General features: G+C 46.9%; 1 protein-coding gene across 2 annotated transcripts in view; it reads right to left on the reverse strand.

Moving 5' to 3' along the window:
- LONRF2 (LON peptidase N-terminal domain and ring finger 2) overlaps nt 1-15,817 on the reverse strand; it is a 36,509-nt gene extending 20,692 nt beyond the window's left edge. For both annotated transcript variants that reach the window (XM_082047777.1, XM_082047776.1), the window contains exon 1: nt 14,970-15,817. In XM_082047777.1, coding sequence (XP_081903903.1) covers nt 14,970-15,738 — 769 coding nt within the window. In that variant the 5' untranslated portion in view covers nt 15,739-15,817. The remainder of the gene's footprint in view (nt 1-14,969) is intronic.
- Between the last annotated feature and the right edge of the window lie 4,044 nt (nt 15,818-19,861).

The raw sequence follows: 19,861 nt of genomic DNA on the forward strand, positions 1-19,861 counted from the left end.
TAAGATTGAAATCTAGCTCCAACAGAAAATTTCACAGAACCATAGATCCATGCTCAGCTTGTCCACCAGGAACTCCCAGGTCTTTTCTGCAGGGCTGCTGTCCAGCCCAGCCCGTCCTGTTGCACAGGGTTATTCTGTCCCAGGCACATTTGCCTTTGCGAGTCTGGCTAGTCCACGGCCCACGCTGTTGGTCTGTACAGCAGCCCGGCCCTCCAGCACATCAACCGCTTCGTCCTCCCCCAGTTTGGTGTCACAGAAACCAGGTGACAGTGAGCTCTGCCCACTCATGGAGGCTGTTAGTGTCAGCCCCATCACCAACACCCGAGCAAGGCCACTGGCAGCCATCCACCAAGCAGCCCTCCACCATTCACCACCACACTACTCTCTCCCCATACCCTCAATGGTCCAGCCAGTTCTCTACCCACCCCACCTCTACCTCACTGGCCTGGCCAGGAGGATGTTATGGCAGGCTGCACCAGCAGCCTTGAAAAGAAACAAAATGCCCCAGTCAACACTATTCTCTTTGTCCACCAAAGCAGTCCTCTCATCTTAGGAGATGAGATGAAATTTAGGCACAATTTGCTCTTGGTCACTCATTGTCCTTTCCATGCCCGGAGAGGGCTCCAGAAGGCTGGAAGCTGGCTGCTGGATGGTGGCAGCTAAGTGTGGTAACCCTTAACCAAACATGAGCTGGTTAAAACTGTCATAGCTGGGATTAAACTCTATAAAGGTTCCAAGATGTGCCAAGAGACAGTACTGCGTTATTCCTACAGATTTTAAACTTCATTTCCAAGCTAGCTCTCTCAAGACTTCTCCTGTAAGTGTCACCTCCTGTACATTCTTACACAGGACTCTTGTCTCCTCCGTACCACTCCTGCTCTCTCCAGCCTGCTTTGGTTTCACTGTTTGCACCTCAATTCAGCACAAGCATCCTAAACACACCCTCAGTAAGAGCACATAGCCAACAGAAAGCCTGGGCACACACCCCCAAGTTTGCGTGGACACACAAAATAAGCTTATGTCTGCTTCAGGTGCCACTGTTCATTAAGCTCAAGCACCTACCAGGAGGGGTGGCCTAAGACTACATCCCTCTCTCACCTCCTGCCCTCCCTCGAGCTGACGCTAGCACTCATGCAGTAAACCAGGTTGGCCTGGTGGCACACAGAACCAGAGCAAGGAATCAATTGACTGGAAACTAAACAAATAAAAACAAATAAATAGTTTTAAGAGGATCAGCTTCCTCTCAACTGGTTCAACTCCACAGCCATGCAAAGACAAGTGCCAGGACAAGGGACAAGAAAGCAAGCAGCAGGGAGGACTGCTGTCATCTTGGCTGTGGTGTGGACAGATGCCAGATATACCAATTGCAGAATGACATACCAGGGCTGATGCTGCCCCAATAGTCCCAGCGATGGCTAGAGACTACACCTAAAATAAGAAGCTCTGCGAAAGCTAGTTCACACTATGGGTTTTTTTGGTTTAGTTTTAGGGGTTTTTTTAAGTATTAAACATACAGCCTGCTGCAGTGATCCACGCTTTTAGCTGATAATTCTTAAAGCCTACAAGTTGAATGAAATTGAAAACAATTAAGATCTTCAGAAGCAAGTTTTTTCTTTTTGGAGATGCTCAAATATACAAGTATTTAATTTAGCCGCCGTTTAAACAACCAATGTATTTTGTTCGCACTAAATATAAATGCATACTCCATATTTCTGATGTGGTATCTGCTGTAGGGTATTTGTGTGGAGTGTGCTGATGGGGGTAGGTGCAGTAAGCAGAGGTAAGTGCCCCAGCAGGAAGACAGAGCGCTGGCTGGGGGTATTTTTTTGCAGGGGAAAGGAAGGAGCATGAGATTAGGGGACAGGCAAACCAGCTCGCTGCTGCTTTTCCTCACTACTGCACATTTCAGCCATGCTGATGCTTCCAGGCGCTTTTTAGCACATAGTTCAGCACGGTTCATATATTCAGCAGGCTCAGAGAGAGAACAGCTTCATCAGCTCTTTTTTGGGATCTTTCACCACTGCAAAAAAAAAAAAAGCCACAGTGGTGTGGCAAAGACTGTGAGCCCTCCCAAAACAGAGTCCAAAGGCTCTCACAACATGAAAGGGAAAATAACAAACTACTGAAAAAACCCACAACCTCAAGGTAAACAAGAAAAAGCTACATGTATTCAGGGTTGTACCTCTTGTTCACTGAGTCTCAATCGGAGTTAAGGTGTGACCCATCTTAATGAGTAACTGGCCAGGAATATTTAGTTAACTGAGAAAGATGGGTTAAAATAAAAAAAAAAATTCACACAGAGCTTTGCTAAGGAGAGCAGTGTTTAAGAGACTCCAGTGTAACAGGTTTTCTATAGGGAGATGAAGCAGCCAGACAAGACGCCGTAGCTGGAGCGGCGCCCAGCCGCCTCCATTCAAGCTCACCCCTCTCAAAGACACAACGGCGCAGCCCAAAAACCCACTGGCTCCATGCCCAACCCACACGTCCCCTTGTCCCCAGTCTCCTGCTGCTGGTGGTGGGAACATGCCAGGAGGGTCCACGGCCATGGAGAGGACATAAGAGTTTGTGAACGTTGCTAGATGCCAGTATACTATAATAACTGTGAAGTTTATTGAGAAAGAAACAAAAAGTCGCACAATAGCCGCTAGTTTGTTTTGAAATAATGCATTATTGCTTCTGGACATTAGAGAAAAGATTTCTTTTATGAAATGACTTATTATTTCAAGCCAAATTAAAGAAGAAAAGCATAGAAAATTTTACTGTTTCCACAATACCAGCAGATGGCATTTCCTGAATCAAACCCTTCTGGGAGCCTGCAGCTGCACAACAAAATTTATGTCCTTGTCAGCATCAGGGATCCACCACTGAGGCTCCCAGGATCTGCGGCTCCGGGCAGCTGGGACGCAGAGACTTCCTCGGAGCTGCAGGTCCTGGGAGCCTTCCCACACAGCTCCCTGCCTCCCCCACAGCCCTGATCCCACGGCACCACAAGAACCTCGGCCTCAGCAGCACCACGATTTGCGGGGCTCAGTGCCTCTTCGCAACCAGCATCCTCCATGGGACTGCCAAGGATTGCCGACCCCGAGTGTGGCTGCCAGCTCAGATTTTCCAAAAAATGTTGTTAACTTTCTGCTCACACCACCTTTGCAGATGTCCATTAGATTGTGCTTAGGCAGAAGCTAACACCCCAAATTAGTTTTCCAGCTATGCCCAAGCATTCAAGTTAAAAAATAGTAATAATAATAATAATAATAATAATAGAAAAAAATCTCGACACTGCTTAATATAGGGAGGCTGACAGGAGGAAAGGACTCCCCAAAATCTCTTTGTGCCAGGAAGGCATTTAGAGCCTTAGGGACTCTAAATTACTAGAATTAGAATTCTAATTAACTAATGAATTAGCACAAATGAATTAGAGGACTAATTAATGAATTAGAATAGATGAATTAGAGGATTCAGCAAACTGACTGTTGATGACAATAGAAGTTTTACTGTAATAAATTACCACTGAGTTTTCTTCCAGGAACTCAGCACAGAAAGAACAAGTTTAAAGTGGCTAAAACTCCCTAATCCTCCTTATCTGACATTTCTTCCTAGGAAAGCACATTTTATTCAAATCTGTTTCAATCCTCCGCATACTTCCTAAATGCATGAGCAGAACTGAAACACTGTCACTACAAAAGCACCTTTCAGTCTTGCTAGCAAGAGTCAGCCTGCACAGGACTTCAGGGGAAATTTTTCTCACATTTTAAAGAAACTTCTACCCCCGAAGAGAAGAAGAAATTTGGCTTGCTTTGTAATGTTATGCATTCAATTCTGAAACAATTCAGTATTGAAAGCCTTTTCATAAGCTTGGAAAAAATATGAAACATTTATTTTGATTTCAGTGAGAAATCAGCAAGATTTAGTAACTAACTGAACAGCAAGCTAGTTTTTCTCCTCCAGACTTCATGCAAGCATCAGAAGTCCACTTATTAAAAAAATGGATACACAAGGGTTGTTTGGTTGGGGGGCAGAGGAAGGAACATGCTTGATAAAATAATTTTAAAAAGCAGTAAAGACATTCAGGACATTCAAGTAAAACTTCATTCTACAGCAAAGATGAAAAACAAGGTCAGCTTCCCAAAACTAATTAAGAAGGACATTGTACATGATGCATACTTGCAATCAGTAAGCCCATGTTTTCTCAGTTTTCAGCCCACCTTAACTGGATTTATAAATGCATTTTTAAAAAATATGTTTTCTGAATATCAGAGCTTTTCCTCCCTGCATTAACATCACTGGCAGCCTTCAGGAGGTGAAGTAACTGAAGACCCAGAGAAAGCTTGCAAGACGTTTTAGTGCAGAGGATGCAAAGAAAAACCTCTTCTTCTGTAAGCCCACTCTTGCAACCAGGGACACTTCAACCACGATTAGGATGCTCTGCATGCTTGTCAACAGCACTCTGCAAGCAAACCTATTTCCACAGGAAAACCAATCCAGCTGCCACCAGAAAGCTCCAGTATGGCTCATTTGCACTACATAGCTACTGAGCTGGTCCATGCCTGACTGGTGTTTTGTCTCTACACACAACCTAAGTGTACTGAGATGAAAAAGCAGAAGATACCTATTTAAACCAGGGTGGACAAACTACAGCCACCACTTCACTTGGAGAGTTGAAGTTGCAACCCTTTCCCCCTTGCTGTCCCACCCAAAAATACAGGACACAGACCTACTCACTTCTTTGCCCTTCAGCATGCTTACCTAGGGGCTCTCTGCTCTGGGGGACAAGGAGACATAAAGAAACTCCCTGGTATTATCACTTCGACTGAATGAAAGGACACTGGCAACAGATAAGCTGGATTACTCTTAAGAACATACAATTTAAGACAATTCTCTTCTTTCTAGGCCTCTGTATTTTGCTCTTCGGAAGTCCAGCCTTAAGAACACAGTTTTTTCTGTGTGCTGGACAAAATGCTTTGGATGCCCAATGGTTTTATTTCAGGCTCAGTGAGTAAGTCCTCAGTTAGGATGCTCCATATATTATGTAAAGTTGAACTGTCATCACTGCTAAGCACAGATAATCACTCCTCCCATCATTACTCAGGAGAAACACTGTAAGGAAAGTTATACAAGACCAGGAAAAAGAGCTGCTACAAAGAAGGCGCAGCTAAGTTTGCAACCTTGCTTTTGTGTTGTACCTCTAGCCTCATGAGGCAGAAGCATGCCAGGCCAATTAGATTAATCTATGGTTTAGTCTGTATTTCCACAGTTGCAAAGCCAGTGACAGTCTTCTTTATAAACCTATTAACTGATAAATTGCATGGTACAGCAAAAGTCCTCAATTCAAGAATGCCCCAGTGTGGAGCTAGGTGTAATATATTAGATTATTGCTCCCTCCTATCCAAATCCTAATCTTTGAACACTGCTAGATGAATGTTACCCCTTCCAGATAAAACAGCATGAATCAACACCTTCCTACATTTTCAGTTCCCACTCAACCCTTTGGACATTTGGGCACTGCTTCAGGTGACATGCCCCAAGTCCACCCATGGCTGCTTGGCACTAGTATAATAAAACCATTAAGTACACAAATGTGACTCATTTTCAGTGTTTACTACTTCTTCCAGCACTTAGTCTGGGGTTCAGGTAAGGTTTCTTACCAAAGTCTCAGTCAGAACTGAGATATCCTCTCAAACAGCAGGTACAGAGACTGTCCCAAAGCAAGATGCCTATGGTTTCAACTATGAAGACACAATAAGGAACCTTCAAAAGCAAAACACCCCAAGAGGCTAATCCACTACCTGATCTCCAAAGCACTCAAGGGAAAGTCCTGATGCCCCACTCCCCCTTGAAATGTGGAGCTGTGCTAGACACACATGAACCTTTAATTGCAAGCAGACTCCAGAGACACGTGCTTCACAGGCAGACAGGAGCAGCCACATAGGTCTGCCACAATCGTAGTTAAGAAGATCAATTTACAGCCACATATTCTATCCTAATATGACTTCATTGGTGATAACCTAGTTGCCCTCTTTGTCATGATCAGTACCTAAGCTACATTTCTACCAGTTCCTCTCCAGGTCTCTATAACCTTTTATTTTTTTCCAGTTAAAGCTTATTTCAGCCCAGAATTTCTGACTCTCCACAAGTTACAAAAAGGACCTTCTTGTTTCTCAGTTATGACCTCACTGCATCTGCCCTCAAATACAACTGATCACTTAATACATTTTTAAAAGAGAAAATGAGTGGTGCAGTATCCTACTAATTTTAAGATTAGGAAGCACAAGTCAGTTCTATAAATGTCTTCTTCCAAAAGCAAAAGACATCCTGTTATACTTTTTCACAGCAAAAGAAAGAGAATATGCTGTTTGAAGAGACTTCAAAAATTCTTCAGACTTTCTGATACATAGGTACATTTTGTTCTCTAGGATTGCTGAAGCAGTTCAATTATTTATAGGAAATTACATCTGGGTTACATACATGGGGAGAAATACTCATCCTATTTAAGTGGTACATAAATGTAAGCTACACAAGCAATTTTAACCACCTAAAAAATAACATCTAAAGACTGTACAGCAAGATGCTTCCTCCCCTTCCTGCCTGTAATTGATAATCCTCCTCTTTACCACAGCCCTAGTCTTAGAATCATAGAATCATTTTGGTTGGAAAAGACCTTTAAAATCATCAAGTCCTACTGCTAACCTAACACTGACGTCCACCTCTAAAACACATCCCTAAGAACCTCATCTATGCATCTTTTAAACACCTCCAGGGAAGATGACTCCACCACTTCCCTGGGCAGCCTGTTCCAATGTCTGACAAACCTCTCCAGGAAGAAGTTTTTCCTAATACCCAATCTAAACCTCCCCGTTCACAACTTGAGGCCATTTCCTCTCATCCTATCACTTGTAACTTGGGAGAAGAGACCAACCCCCTCCATGCTACAACCTCCTTTCAGGTAGTTGCAGAGAGCGATAAGGTCTCCCTTCAGTCTCCTTTTCTCCAGGCTAAACAGCCCCAGTTCCCTCAGCTACTCCTCATCAGACTTGTGCTCCAGACCCCTCACCAGCTTCGTTGCCCTTCTCTGAACTCTCTCCAGACATCTCAATGTCTTTCTTGTAGTGAGGGGCCCAAAACTGAACACAGGATTCAAGGTGCAGCCTCACCAGTGCCAAGTACAGTGGTGCAATCACTCTCTAGTCCTGCTGGCCACACTATTCCTGATACAAGCCAGGATGCTGTTGGCCTTCTTGGCCACCCGGGCACACTGCTGGCTCATGTTCAGACGGCTGTCAATCAACACCCCCCATCTGCCAGGCAGCTTTCCAGCCACTCTTCCCTGAGCCTGTAGCACTGCCTGGGGTTGTTGTGACCCAAGTACAGGATCCGGCACTCGGCCTTGTTGAACCTCATACAATTGGCCTCAGCCCAATGATCCAGCCAGTCCAGATCTCTCTGTATGGCCATCCTACCCTCCAGTAGATCAACACTCCCATCCAACTGGGTGTCATCTGCAAACTTACTCAGGATGCACTCAATCCCCTCGTCCAGATCATTGATAAAGAGATTAAACAGAACAGGCCCTAATACTGAGGCCTGGGGAACACCACTCGTGACCAGCCACCAACTGGGTTTGGCTCCATTCAGTCCATTCTTGCAGCCCTGCAGAGCCCCTGCTTGCAGCAGACCCTCTGCAAGCAGGCAAAACTTCCAGAGATCCAGCTACAGGATCTGAGCTTTCCACTGCCAGCTCTTTACAAATCAGGAATAACACGAGCTCCTGCTCCAAACTACTTGACACATTTCCAATTGTGTCATATATGAAGTATTTACTACTATTTTTTCAAGCACTAGCCTCAGTAAAAAGAGGGGAGCTGAGGGACAGAAGTCTGCAAAATATTTTAAGTTTAAAAATAACACTGACTACTGCAACAGTCTCTAGGTAACCTTGACTCCTACTTATACACATTTTTCTGCTCCTGTAAAACAGAACAAACAGGTTTTAGGGACATGTTTTAAGCAGATTCCAAGAGGCGCTTTCACAGAGGGATGGGAAAGTTCCTTTTTTAGCACAAATCCTCTAAGCAGTAAGCATCTACTATTTTCTGCAGCATGCAATTTCAGAAAGACTACCTCTCATTCTTCACTTAGAAGTCACACTTTCTTTTAGAAGCTACAAAAATATTCTTCTGATCAATTATTAAAACAACTGAACCATTTGCTGTTCCAGGAGCCATGACAGCTGTCTACCATTGTGTGGGGGTTTTTTTGCCTTTTTTTTTTTTTTTTTTTGGCTGGTACAACATCAAAGACTTTCTTCTTTACTACTGGAAACCAGAAAGCACTCCCTGTGAGGAAGAAAGATTTGTTTAACCTCTTTTTTACCACATCAGAAGGAGAAAAGCAACCTTATCTTCAAATAGCAACCTTCTAGAAATAATGTACAAAAGAAGAGACCATTAAAGTGTACTTAATAAACATAATTCATACATAGGTACACGTGGACGCTCTCTAGCAGTTTTCTTTCAACAATGTGACTTCAGTGCAAGTGCATCACTAAGGAGCACAAGTCCTTACAAAAATAATAACAGAATTAATAAAACACATACTATGGCACCAGAGACCTTTATAAAAATCTAAGCATGGCTTTCTAAAGAGTCTAGCAGCTTCCCTTTGCAGACAGGGACTCTTCTTTACTGCTTCTAACCTTAACCCACGACTAACACAGAAATCCTTCAACCACCAGGTCTGCGGTAGGACAGCATCAAGATGATGTCCCACATCTCCATCAACAAATTATGATAATCTTTTTCCCCCTTATCTGAAACAACTCAGAAGAAAGCTTGGAAGGAAAATGCTCCAGCAAATAATTTTTGGGGCACGGCAAATCACTTGCTATCTTACTCGTGGCTGTAAGCACTCAGCTCAATTCCCAGGAACACTTGGTTGGAAGTTAACCTATGCTGTGCTCTCCAGGAAGCAACCCCACAAACTGGCATTTACCTAGCAGGAAAATCCATGGCAGTTGCTCTTGAATCAACTTGCACTGAAGGTCTGCAGCTTTAACACCTTGAGAGCCAGTATGGAAAGTCCAGAGACATAGCAAGATACTAATTTTCTGTGTGCAACACTGATAGGGCTTTTTTTTTTTGCTTATTTGAGAGTTACCAGTGTAAAGGGGAAGGGAAAGAAAAGCCAAAGATACACATCAACTACCCACCAACCTAGTCAGTACACCAAGAGAGGCGTAATTGAATTTCTTGCCAAAGACACTGATGTGAACAACTGACCAAAGGAGACGGAAGAGGACAAGAAGGCCATAACAGCTTGTAGATACTCTACACTGAGGTCAAACCACCCCACCTGTTACTCAAGCAAAGCAGTGGCCCCAAGCTCAGGACCACAGAGGCAGTACCAAGCACGTCACCACGCAAACTCAATGCTTGGCAGGGGATGGCAATAGAGGTACAGTGACCCCAAGCAGGCAAACCCCCAGCACACTACCTAAAATAACCCAGTGAGCAAGGCTGGGGAACAGGAACCAGCACTGAATTACTATCTCAAGAGGCTCCATCTGCTTGTGAACAGGTGTATTTTGGCTTGAGACCTTTTCCTCACATGCCTGATGATGTTCTCTTTATGGCTGCCTTCTACTGCCTCCTGGCCTACCCTGCCCTCTGAATTCAATTCTTAGGAAGGAAGAATTTAGAATGTGTCAGATAAATCTCCATTAATTGCTTGACCACAAAATAAATTAGTGCTGAGTGACCACATTCAGCTTTCTTTTGGATCAGGCCAATTTATGGCAAATGTTCACTGGGATAAGAATGGAGAAACCTCTCTCCTCTAATGTCTTGCCAAGAGACAGATCCTCCTCTTTCCACTAAAGCTCAGGAAAGCTCCCACATTTTGACCCTAGCAATGCACCAAACACCACCCTGTGGGCTGGGAGTCAGCACATGGCTGTCCACCCCAGGAGATATGAGACTGAGCATCTCCCTCACCCTGCAGCATGTTACCTCTGACACTACGTCAGGCCTGATACAAACTCGCCCCCTCTCTTTGGCCTTTTCTGCACTGTTTTTTACTCATTGGAAATCAAGATCCATGTAGAGCGCTTGGGAAGAAAAGCCTACATATTTTGCACATCCTTAACTCCATCATGTTTTTAAAACTCTGATACAGCTGAGCTTTCTCCCCTACAAACTTTTCCTGAACCTCTTTGAGGGGGAAGAAATTAAAATGCTAGGCAATTTGAGCAGCTACATGCATCAGCTTTCCTCCCCTTTGGAGAAACCTATTTCTGCTTAGAAAGAGTCCATCACACCAGAAGTAAACACAACCACTCAGAGGAATCACTGCGGCTTTTACTGCTCTCCAGAGACAGTGATGCTTCTCAAGCTTGGCAGACTCCAAAGGGACACTTTGCAATGGCAGGTAACTACACACCAGAGCCAACATGCCTCACGCAGAAATAAGGTGTCCTGGCATGCCGGTGTCTAGACACGATGTGTGCCACTGCATTAGGAGCCAGACAGGACTGCACAGCAGGCAAGTGAGCACCTGGCCGTGGCATGGCCATCCATCACAGAATCACAGAATGTTACGAGATTGGAAGGGACCTCGAAAGATCATCTAGTCCAATCCCCCTGCTGGAGGAGGAACACCCAGATGAGGTTACACAGGAAGGCGTCCAGGCGGGTTTTGAATGTCTCCAGAGTAGGAGACTCCACAACCTCCCTGGGCAGCCTATTCCAGTGCTCTTTTACTCTGAGAAGAGGTTTCTTCTCAAATTAAAGTGGAACCTCTTGTGTTCCAGTTTGAACCCATTACCCCTTGTCCTACCATTGGTTGTCACCGAGAAGAACCTGGCTCCATCCTCCTGACACTCACGCTTTACATATTTATAAACATTAATGAGGTCACCCCTCAGTCTCCTCTTCTCCATTCAGGATTAAGGTCAGGCACCCACAGCAGGGGAACAACCCTTCCCAGCAGAGCCACAGCCCTGTGCGCAGGCTTGAGGGACCACCAAAAATCTGCAACTGCTGGCACACCTCAGGAGCCACTGCTGTTGCAAAAACAACTGCAGCAGCAAGTGCAGCTGAGCTTTTTATCTGCAAGTAGGAATCTTCAGGCTTATTTACAGGAAAGGTGCAGGATTCTGACAGGTTGTCTCAGTGTGAAGACAGGCATGGAAAAATGGCAGCTGAAGACATGAGCCACTGTCACCCAAACCCCCTTACACACTTCAGGTGTTTGCTTATGAGTGCACTCTCACCCCACGCAGAGCTTGGTCTCCTTCAGAGCCGAAAAGCATAAAATTTTAATTAGCACAAAGTGTACAACATGCTCCTACTTGCCCTGCACAAGACAGAATTTTTTTGGTAACTACTGTTCCCTAAAAGTGAACTTTGCTATAGTGCTCCTACTCTTGCCATGATACAGCCTGAAATCCCGCTTCCTTTAGTTTCAGGCACACACCTTAAAGAGTCTGTAAGTTTGGACACACAGAAACAACTCTGCTCCTCCCAGGCACAGTCTCTCCAGAGAGCATCTCCATCAGAAAGCAGCAGATGAGAGGAAAAACAGTGCAGAAAGCACCTACTGCACAAGAAAAACAAACCAAAACAAAACACAAACAAACAAAACCAAACTAACTCTGCACGTCTATATGAGAACATATTTCAGTTTAGCTGAGCTAAGAGTTCATATAAGCAGAAGACCAGTTCAAAGAGAAGGCATGGAAGAGAGAAGCCCACCTCCAATACCCCTGCCCTCTGACTTTCATCTGCGTGGGGAACAGCCCCGAGAGCAAGATTTGGAGAATAGTTGATATTATCATGGGTGAACGGCAGAAAGCTTGGCAGAAAGAGCAATCCAGCTGGAAACAAATGCTTCCTTTTAAGCAGCCTGACATGTGCTTGCTTTGAAGCTGTGGTAATTAGATACCTTGCAATAATGAGGGATCTATTCCAATGTCTATGGCAGTGAAAAAGCTGGTAACTTTGTTTAAAACAACAGAGATCACCAAGCTGTGGGGATCTCAAGAGGACGAGAAGAGTAAAATAATAAAACCAATTTTCTCAAAAAAACAACAAAGAAACTCACAAAACCACACTCAAATCCACAGCAGACTACCAGAGCAAACACAGGAGCAGCAGTGGCACTGTAGATCTGATAGTTAAGGACAAAATATGAACATACTTGCTAAGAGTAAGCTTTTGCAAGACTAACTTGTCCAGCTGGAAAATGCTGACAACTTAAGGCACACAGGCCTCTTCTGAGACCTGAAATTAGGAGCAGATATTCCAGATTGTGCTGGAAATAACTGTACTGGCTACATGGCAGAAGCCTTTTATAGTTTAGACTTGAAGCTCCTAGAGAACTAAAATGCAAATCAGAAGACAGAATGTCACAACCAGAATAAGAGAAGTGATTGGTAATTGCAAAACTTGCTTTAATATTATATTACACACAGCCAGTTGTAGATGGAGCAGGAAAGTACTCCATAAGAAACACCAGTAAAAAAATCCAACAGAACAATGCGTCCTGCCAAGAAGCCTGGAGTTTTACCTAACTTTATTCAGTAACTGTACAATCGATGTGTTCATGTGTCTTTAGTCTCTAAAAATAAATTAAAAGGATACTCATGCCCTTGACTCTCAATAGCAATACATAAGCATCTGGAGGTTAAAAAAAGTAGTTACTTTCACACACTGAAAATCTTGAGTACCTGACAGTGTCTCATAAGCATTTCAAGTTGCCCATATGCTAACACTTAATAGGTCTTGAACAGTTAAAAAACAGCTGTGTTTTCCTTCTCCCCCCTCCCCGGCTCTGCTACTCTTATTTACTGCAATAACTGGCTGGAAAGCAAGCAGGCAACTCCAGCCAGCCAAAAACAGTACCTGATGAGCACGTGGCAAGAACTTCAAAACACGAGGCTCAGACTGGAGTTCAACCTATGAGAAATGGCATCGGTACACACTAAACACGAAAGAAAGTGAAGGGCTGGGGAGTGGGCTGCCCTTCAGCAACAGGAATTTGCATCCGCTACCAAGAAATTACAACATGTCAGCCTATGATTTGAGGATTTCAAAATCCAGCAAAATACCTGCTATTATTTTTAACTGGATTTTTTTTTTAATCTTATTAAGTAATCTCGGTGTCATTGAGAGAGTGAGGAATTTCTGAACAGATTCCCAGCGCTCTTGGGAAATCACAGACAGAAATAAGGACTCTGCAACGGAGTTATCTCAAGACCGTGACACACAGCAGCCACAGCTGGAGATGTGTGCTGCAGGGACAGCACGGGGAAGGACAGGCTGTGCGAAAGCACTACCAGCACACTATGCTCTGCCCTCTCCTGTCACCCCCATCCAGACACGGCAAGAGGCACACGTGACAGTGAGAAACAGTTCTTTAAAAACCACCACATCAAGTACTTCATTGATGAGATGCTATCTTGCACAGCAGCAGAACCCTGAACCCAAAACTTCAAAAGGCTCCAACGCCGAAAGCTCACTGCCTCCACCAGTGACCTACATCAAACCTCTCCCCTCCCTCTGCTCTGCTTTACCTTCCTTCTTGGGCACTCCATCCTGCCCTACTTTAATACAGATTACTTCAGCTAAACCACATAATAGTTTTACAGGGAGACTGGGCTAGGGCTGAAAACTTGTCACATCTAGCTGGAAAAGTAGAATAAAAGCATAACTAATGGTTTCCGCAGCCAGTATCAGTCAATGGCACGCTATGCTATCCCAAACTCTTTATTTCGGATGTCTATCATGCAACCAGAGCAAAAAAAAATTGAAGAGTCAGGGATGAGCGTAGTGGTGTGTTTCTCTCCACAGCAGCCACCAAAACAATAAAAAGGTAAAAATCCACAGTAATGCGACCCTAGATGTAAACCTAGGAACAAGGAACGCAATTTTACTCCGAAGTAGGGAATGAGCTCTTTCACAGAGGCACAGTTTTCTCTGCATTTGTCTTCCGAAGAGATTTGCCCACTGGATTTCGCCTTTGTTAACACAACTAAGGCTTTCCCCCCTCTTCCTCCCCAGTTAAGTGAGACATCCATCACACTCAGACTGGAGGAGCCGGCACATCCTGAGGGATTTGCTGAGATCCCGGCTCTTCCCAGCTCCGTGCCTCTTCCCAGGCGTTGTAGATACTCACTGTGCTGTACCACCCCCACCACTTGCAGAGCCAACAAGCCGGGAGCACGCACGCACACAAGCATTACTATAAGGCTACAACCGAGCGAGCAGGATCCACCTACTCCTCGGCGCAGAGCCTGAAAACAACCTAGTTTTAATAAACTAAGGATGCCATCGGTTTTGGCAGGAGAGGAAGGCAGACCGAGCCATTTTTATTTAAAACCCAGGCTCTTCAGAGAACATTGCCACACGTCTATAAAGAGGTTATGCTCAAAACATGGGTGGATGATCTCCACAAGTCAAAATGCAGGTTTCTCTTGAATATTTTGCAGTGTAAGATAAAGAAAATTTTCTGAGCCTTTATGCCTACTGATATTTCAATTAGTGTTTTCAAAGGTTCTGCTTTGCTGAAGATGCAACTGCACGTAGCTGAATGAATCCCATCCACACACTAATTTCTTCCACAAAGCCGCAGCAGGGCTTAACGCGACCACTACTGCCCACCCTTTACTGAAAGATGGTTTCCCCACAAATAGGAAAGCGGGTTTTCTAGAAATACTGCATAATGAGTCATCGACTGCAGGCAGTTAAAACGCCCGGCACCTTCTGAGCAAGGACAAAAATAACAGCGGAACAAAAATAGCCATTCACTTGGGTGGCGGGGGGAGGACACCCTGGGAGGAGAATTCATTCTCAAAACTTCCCCCAGGTGCCCTCTCCCACCATTCACCACAAATCCCCCCTCCCAGCCACCCGCTGCGGGGCAGCGCTGCCCCCACCTCGCCCCCTCCGCCCCTCCCGCAGCCTCCCGCCGCCGCTCACCCATCTCCAGGGCCTGGTTGTACTTCTCCAGGGCGGCCGGCAGCTCCTGGCGCTCCCGCAGCGCGTCGCCCTCGGCGCGGAGCCGCCGCGCCCGGCTCTCGGCGCCGAACCACTTGTGCAGCAGGTTGCCCAGCACCACGTTGACCCGCAGGCGAGCGGCGGGCGACGGCGACGAGGCGGCGGCGGGGGTCGTGTCGGCGGGGCGGCGCGGGCGGTGGCAGCGGCCGCAGTCGCCGGGCTCGGCGCAGCGGCGGCAGTGGGTGTGCCCGCAGTGCAGGGTCACCGGCTCGCACAGCAGCCGCCGGCACAGCGGGCAGGCGAAGAGCTCGGGCGGGCGGCAGCACGCCGGGTCGCCCAGCCCCTCGCCCTCCGCCCCGCCGCCGCCGGATCCGCCGCTGCCCCAGGGCGGGAGGTGCAGCTCCTTGTCGCGGATGCTGAGGGCGAAGCTCTCGGCCAGCTCCCGCAGCTCCTCGGGCCGCAGCCGACCCAGCCGCGCCGCCGCGCCGTAGGCGTCCAGCGCCTCGGCCATGCGGCCGGCCCGCGCCAGCGCGTCGGCGCGGCGGAGGCACAGGCCCCGCTCGGGCTGCGGCAGCTCCGCCAGCTCCGAGCCGTAGATCTCGGCCGCCAGCTCGAAGTTGCCGCCGCGGAAGGCCTCCTCCGCCACCTGCAGCATCTCAGCGCACGGTCCCCCCGCCGCCGCCGGAACAGCGGACCCGGCCGCGGTCCCGGCGGCGGGGGGCAGCGCGCAGGGCCCCGGGCCCAGCTCCATGCCCGCGCAGCGCCGCCGGCCCTGGGCCGTCCCTACTCCATGCCGGGTCCGCGGCGCTGCCGACTCCCGGTTCCTTCCTGGGAGGGGACGGCGACGGAAGGGAGGACGGAAGGCAGGGAGGAGAGAGGGGGCGGGTCACATCGCTGCAGCAGGGGGGCGGCTCCCGGGCGAGGCGGGGGGGTTGGGTAAGGCGTTGGTGTGGGTGGGGGGGAAGATGGGGGGCGACTGGCACCGCCCCCGCGGGCCCGGCTCCCGGCTTATGTAAGGGGCGGCCGGTTGTGTAAGCCGCCTCTAGCCGCCTTCCCCCGGGGCGGCGCGCCGCGGGGAGTGTTCGGTCCGTCCCTCCCTCCGGGCCCGCCCGGCGGCCGCCGCCGCCAGGTGCCGGTGCCGCACGTGCTCGCGCGCCGCCGCGCCCGCACGTGCGCCTTCCCTCTGGCGGCAGCGGCGGCTCCTTGGTAGAGCGGGGCCGGGGGATGGGGGGGTTCCGCTGTGCGGCTCCTGCTGACCTCAGCCTCTTCCTTCCCGTTTCCTGGTGCCCGGCATTAACCGCTTCCTCGCCGGGGCTGCCCGTCCCGCCCCGTCCCGTCTCGCCGCGCACGGCCGCGGCGCCGCTGCCGCCGCCGGGACCCCCTGAGCGCCGGGACTTTTCTTGGTGCCGCCCCGCTCCCGGGTGCGCCCTTGCCCTTGGGGCGAGCGGCACCGCGCGGAGTGGGTCGGGTTGTGTTACCCGGCATTGTTTGGTTGTATTTCCTCGGCCCCAGAGAAAGCGAACACGTGTTCTCCCTTAAATAAAAAATGAAATAAAATTTCTGAAATCCCACAACTCTCAGGAAAAAAAAAAACAAAAAAATATCTTTTTCTGTCAGCGGCAGCTTCGCCAGCTCAGCTTGGGATCTGCGAGTCGTGCTGAGCGTTGGCTTGTGCATCGGCAGCAACAATAAAACTAATGCAGCTGGAAGTTAGTTAATCATGTGTGAGTCAGAAAGGAATCCAACTTGCTCTGCAGGAATAACAGGAGTAAAAAAAAAAAAAAATAGGGAACGTTTATTTTAGACACAGCTGTAAACAAACTGTTCGGAGGAGCGGGGAGCCTGTCAGTCGGATGAGGAGGTGCCCATTGCCAGCTGCTTCTTGGATTGCAGCTGGACAGTGGAGTGTGTTTTGGTATTTGCCTCTCTCCTGCTAGGCCTTAAGCCTCTTAGCCAGAGTTAGGAAAATCTTGTTCCTCAGCTATTGTACCAATTAATGCTTATAGTATGAAATTGTACCAACTTTCTTAATAGTATGAAAATTTACTACCTTTCTTAAGATTATATATATAGTTTACATCATATACTGCATGGTCATGCTTAAGTAAGTGTGAATAACCATAACCAAAGGACCGCAGCTCATGGCAAGGAGAAGGACAGCTCCCCCTGGAAGGTAAGGACCTTTGTTTCTCAGAATCAGAAACTGTCCACAAAATATAAAGGTTTCCCCTGGGCTACCAAGGTAACACCCCTCCCCTTTACCCCTCTGACACCTCCATGAAACCATCCTCTAATCTGGCATCGCAGATAACATTGAAGGAGACATTCCAGGCCAGGCTGGACAGGGCTCTGAGCAACCTGATCTAGTTGCAGATGTCCCTACTCATTGCAGGGGGTTGGACTAGCTGGCCTTTGAAGGTCCCTTCCAACCCAAACTATTCTGTGATTCTCTTATATGATTCTATAAGCATCTGTAGCATGACTGACTCCAGAGATGTCTAGGTCAATAAAGAAGCTGGAGGATGATGATGCCATGGAACTATAGTTGCTTTGCAAAACAGTAACATGTGTGTGCATTAAGTTGTTCCACAACTTACCCGTTTTGCACTGTTAATGTTTCTAATAGTGGTTCTTTGAGTGATGCTCACTGGTTTGCCACCTGCACCACGCTCCTAGCCCCAAGGTTTCTATCCAGAAGCTGGCCTAAGCATCCTGGCCCTATTTAATTATTCTTGACATTTTTACTTGCGATTAGGATGCGATTGAATCCCATTGCCATCTTTATTGAAGTCATCACACAGACAGAAGTGGTGCAGCTAGTTCTGCTCTGCTGTATCAAGGACAAGCCAGGGGATCTTAGAGAAGGGACAAAAATGTGGACTTGCCACCTGAGCAATCCCACATTACTGTCTGTCTCCTGGGACCCTGACAAGGAGTAGTAGCATTTTTGCTGGTTGCTCCTGTCCCGCTCCCCTCCTGCTTTCCTGTGTAAGGAGGTAGCAGGTGAGCCTGTCCTGCCACACCACTTTTCCCCACGTGTCTTGGGATTGCTGCATGACAGCCCTTCATCTCCACTCATCTCTTCTGATGGGAACCTTGTGGGGGCACCAGCTCAGGTGGTGGTATTGAACATGGTCAGTCAGCCCCTCCATTTGCTGCTGTGCTTGTGTCGTGCTCTGCCAGCATGCTGGGATGGCTGTGGTCTGTTCCTCATCAATGCTCAGCAGGTGCTTCTAGAAGAACCTTCCACTAAGTGAGGCTACCACTTTATTTAGCAACACGATCAATAGCCTCTTGGCATGCAGCCTCTATTTTTTTTGAGACATCTGTTTCTGAGGGAACAAAACTGCCTCACTGCTTTTCAAACTGACTCAATGTGGCATCTTTTCTGTTCTTGCTGTGTACAAAATTACTTGACGCCAGCGTCTGAGCACACCTGCATCGCTCTTCTCTGTGATGTCTGTTTTGGGGTCCATGTTCTTTCACAAGTCTTCTTGCTCCAGAACACAGTTCATTTGTATGTCTGGCCATGATGTTACCTTGCACTTGTATCCTCTGTTTCCCTATCTGAGCAACAAAGCCACTTTGATATAGCTCCCTTTTGCAGCATTGATAAGAATTCACCAAACCATGGATCTTGGATGGACAATGAAAATGTGGAATCCCCACTTGATCCACCACAAAATATTAATACTTTGCAGGAAAGAATACTAGCCTAAGAAACAGAGGAAAGGAAACTAAAGTAAAATTATTAATGATCTGTACTTAAGAAGTTCATGTTTCTCACTGAAATTATTGTTAGTATGCCTACCTCAGCAAACATGACATAGGAGATTTCTGCCAAGAAGTTCCCATGGAACAAGTGCCCCATGATGTGGTCATGTGGTTTATGGCTTCTTGTTGGACAAATGGTTGCCAGATAGGCCAAAAGACCTGACCATGAAGTCTACTGGAAAGTTAATTTTAGATGAATAATAGATGAGATGTCTCGTGTAGGTTAAATTTAATATGAATAATAAATGAGATGTCTAGTGGTAATTAACTTTCAATTGTAGAATAGACCCTATCCTGGAACTGAGAAGTCAACCATGAACAGTTGATTTAGTACTTGGTGATTATTGCTAAATTTTGTGGATGTGCTTAACCTAAAGCAGGGGTGTAACTACTCCTACATTTATACAGTCCTAAAATTTACATTCAGCCCTTTGAAGGCAACCATGAGGCTGATGTGGCCCCCAGTGAAAATGAGTTGGACAACCCTGACCTAAAGTAAACTTTGCTCACTATAATGTCATTATAATGCTAAAAAACACAACCCCTGAGGGAAAGACACCTAGCCCATTCAGGATCCTTCCTAGGGCATGCGTAGTAAGAATAGTGTATACAAATACTGTAACCAATCAGCCCTACAGGACTCCCCTGAGGGTGTGCATATAGTGATAAGACTTTGTATAAATGATTGAGACTTCGTATTACTGGTATGCTAGTTTGATCTAGCATCCAGACTTGTACATGTCTGTAATAAAATCAGTATCTCATCTCTGAGTGTGAGATTGGCTTTGCACTCTGGGAGCAAACTCACAATTAGCGACAACAAAACTACAAGCAGCTGATTGCAACAGCCACAAAGCAAAATGCATTTTTTGTAAAGCATCTGAAATCCAACTGAAACACCAAAGTTGATTTATAATTTTTTATTAGAAGAAAAGCTGTAGCTACTGAATAGGACTGAAATATTGCCTACTGTAGGAGCTGAAGGACCTCCTCTTGTACTCACCAAAACCATGGCAAAACTTCGGCTGAGTTCATCAACTTAAAACCCCTCCCCCATCACCCAAAATTAGCCACTGTGTGGCAGGTTGTTAGAGATGCTG

This window comes from Streptopelia decaocto (genome assembly GCF_964273445.1).
Source record: "Streptopelia decaocto genome assembly, chromosome: 1".
Classification (NCBI taxonomy): domain Eukaryota; kingdom Metazoa; phylum Chordata; class Aves; order Columbiformes; family Columbidae; genus Streptopelia; species Streptopelia decaocto.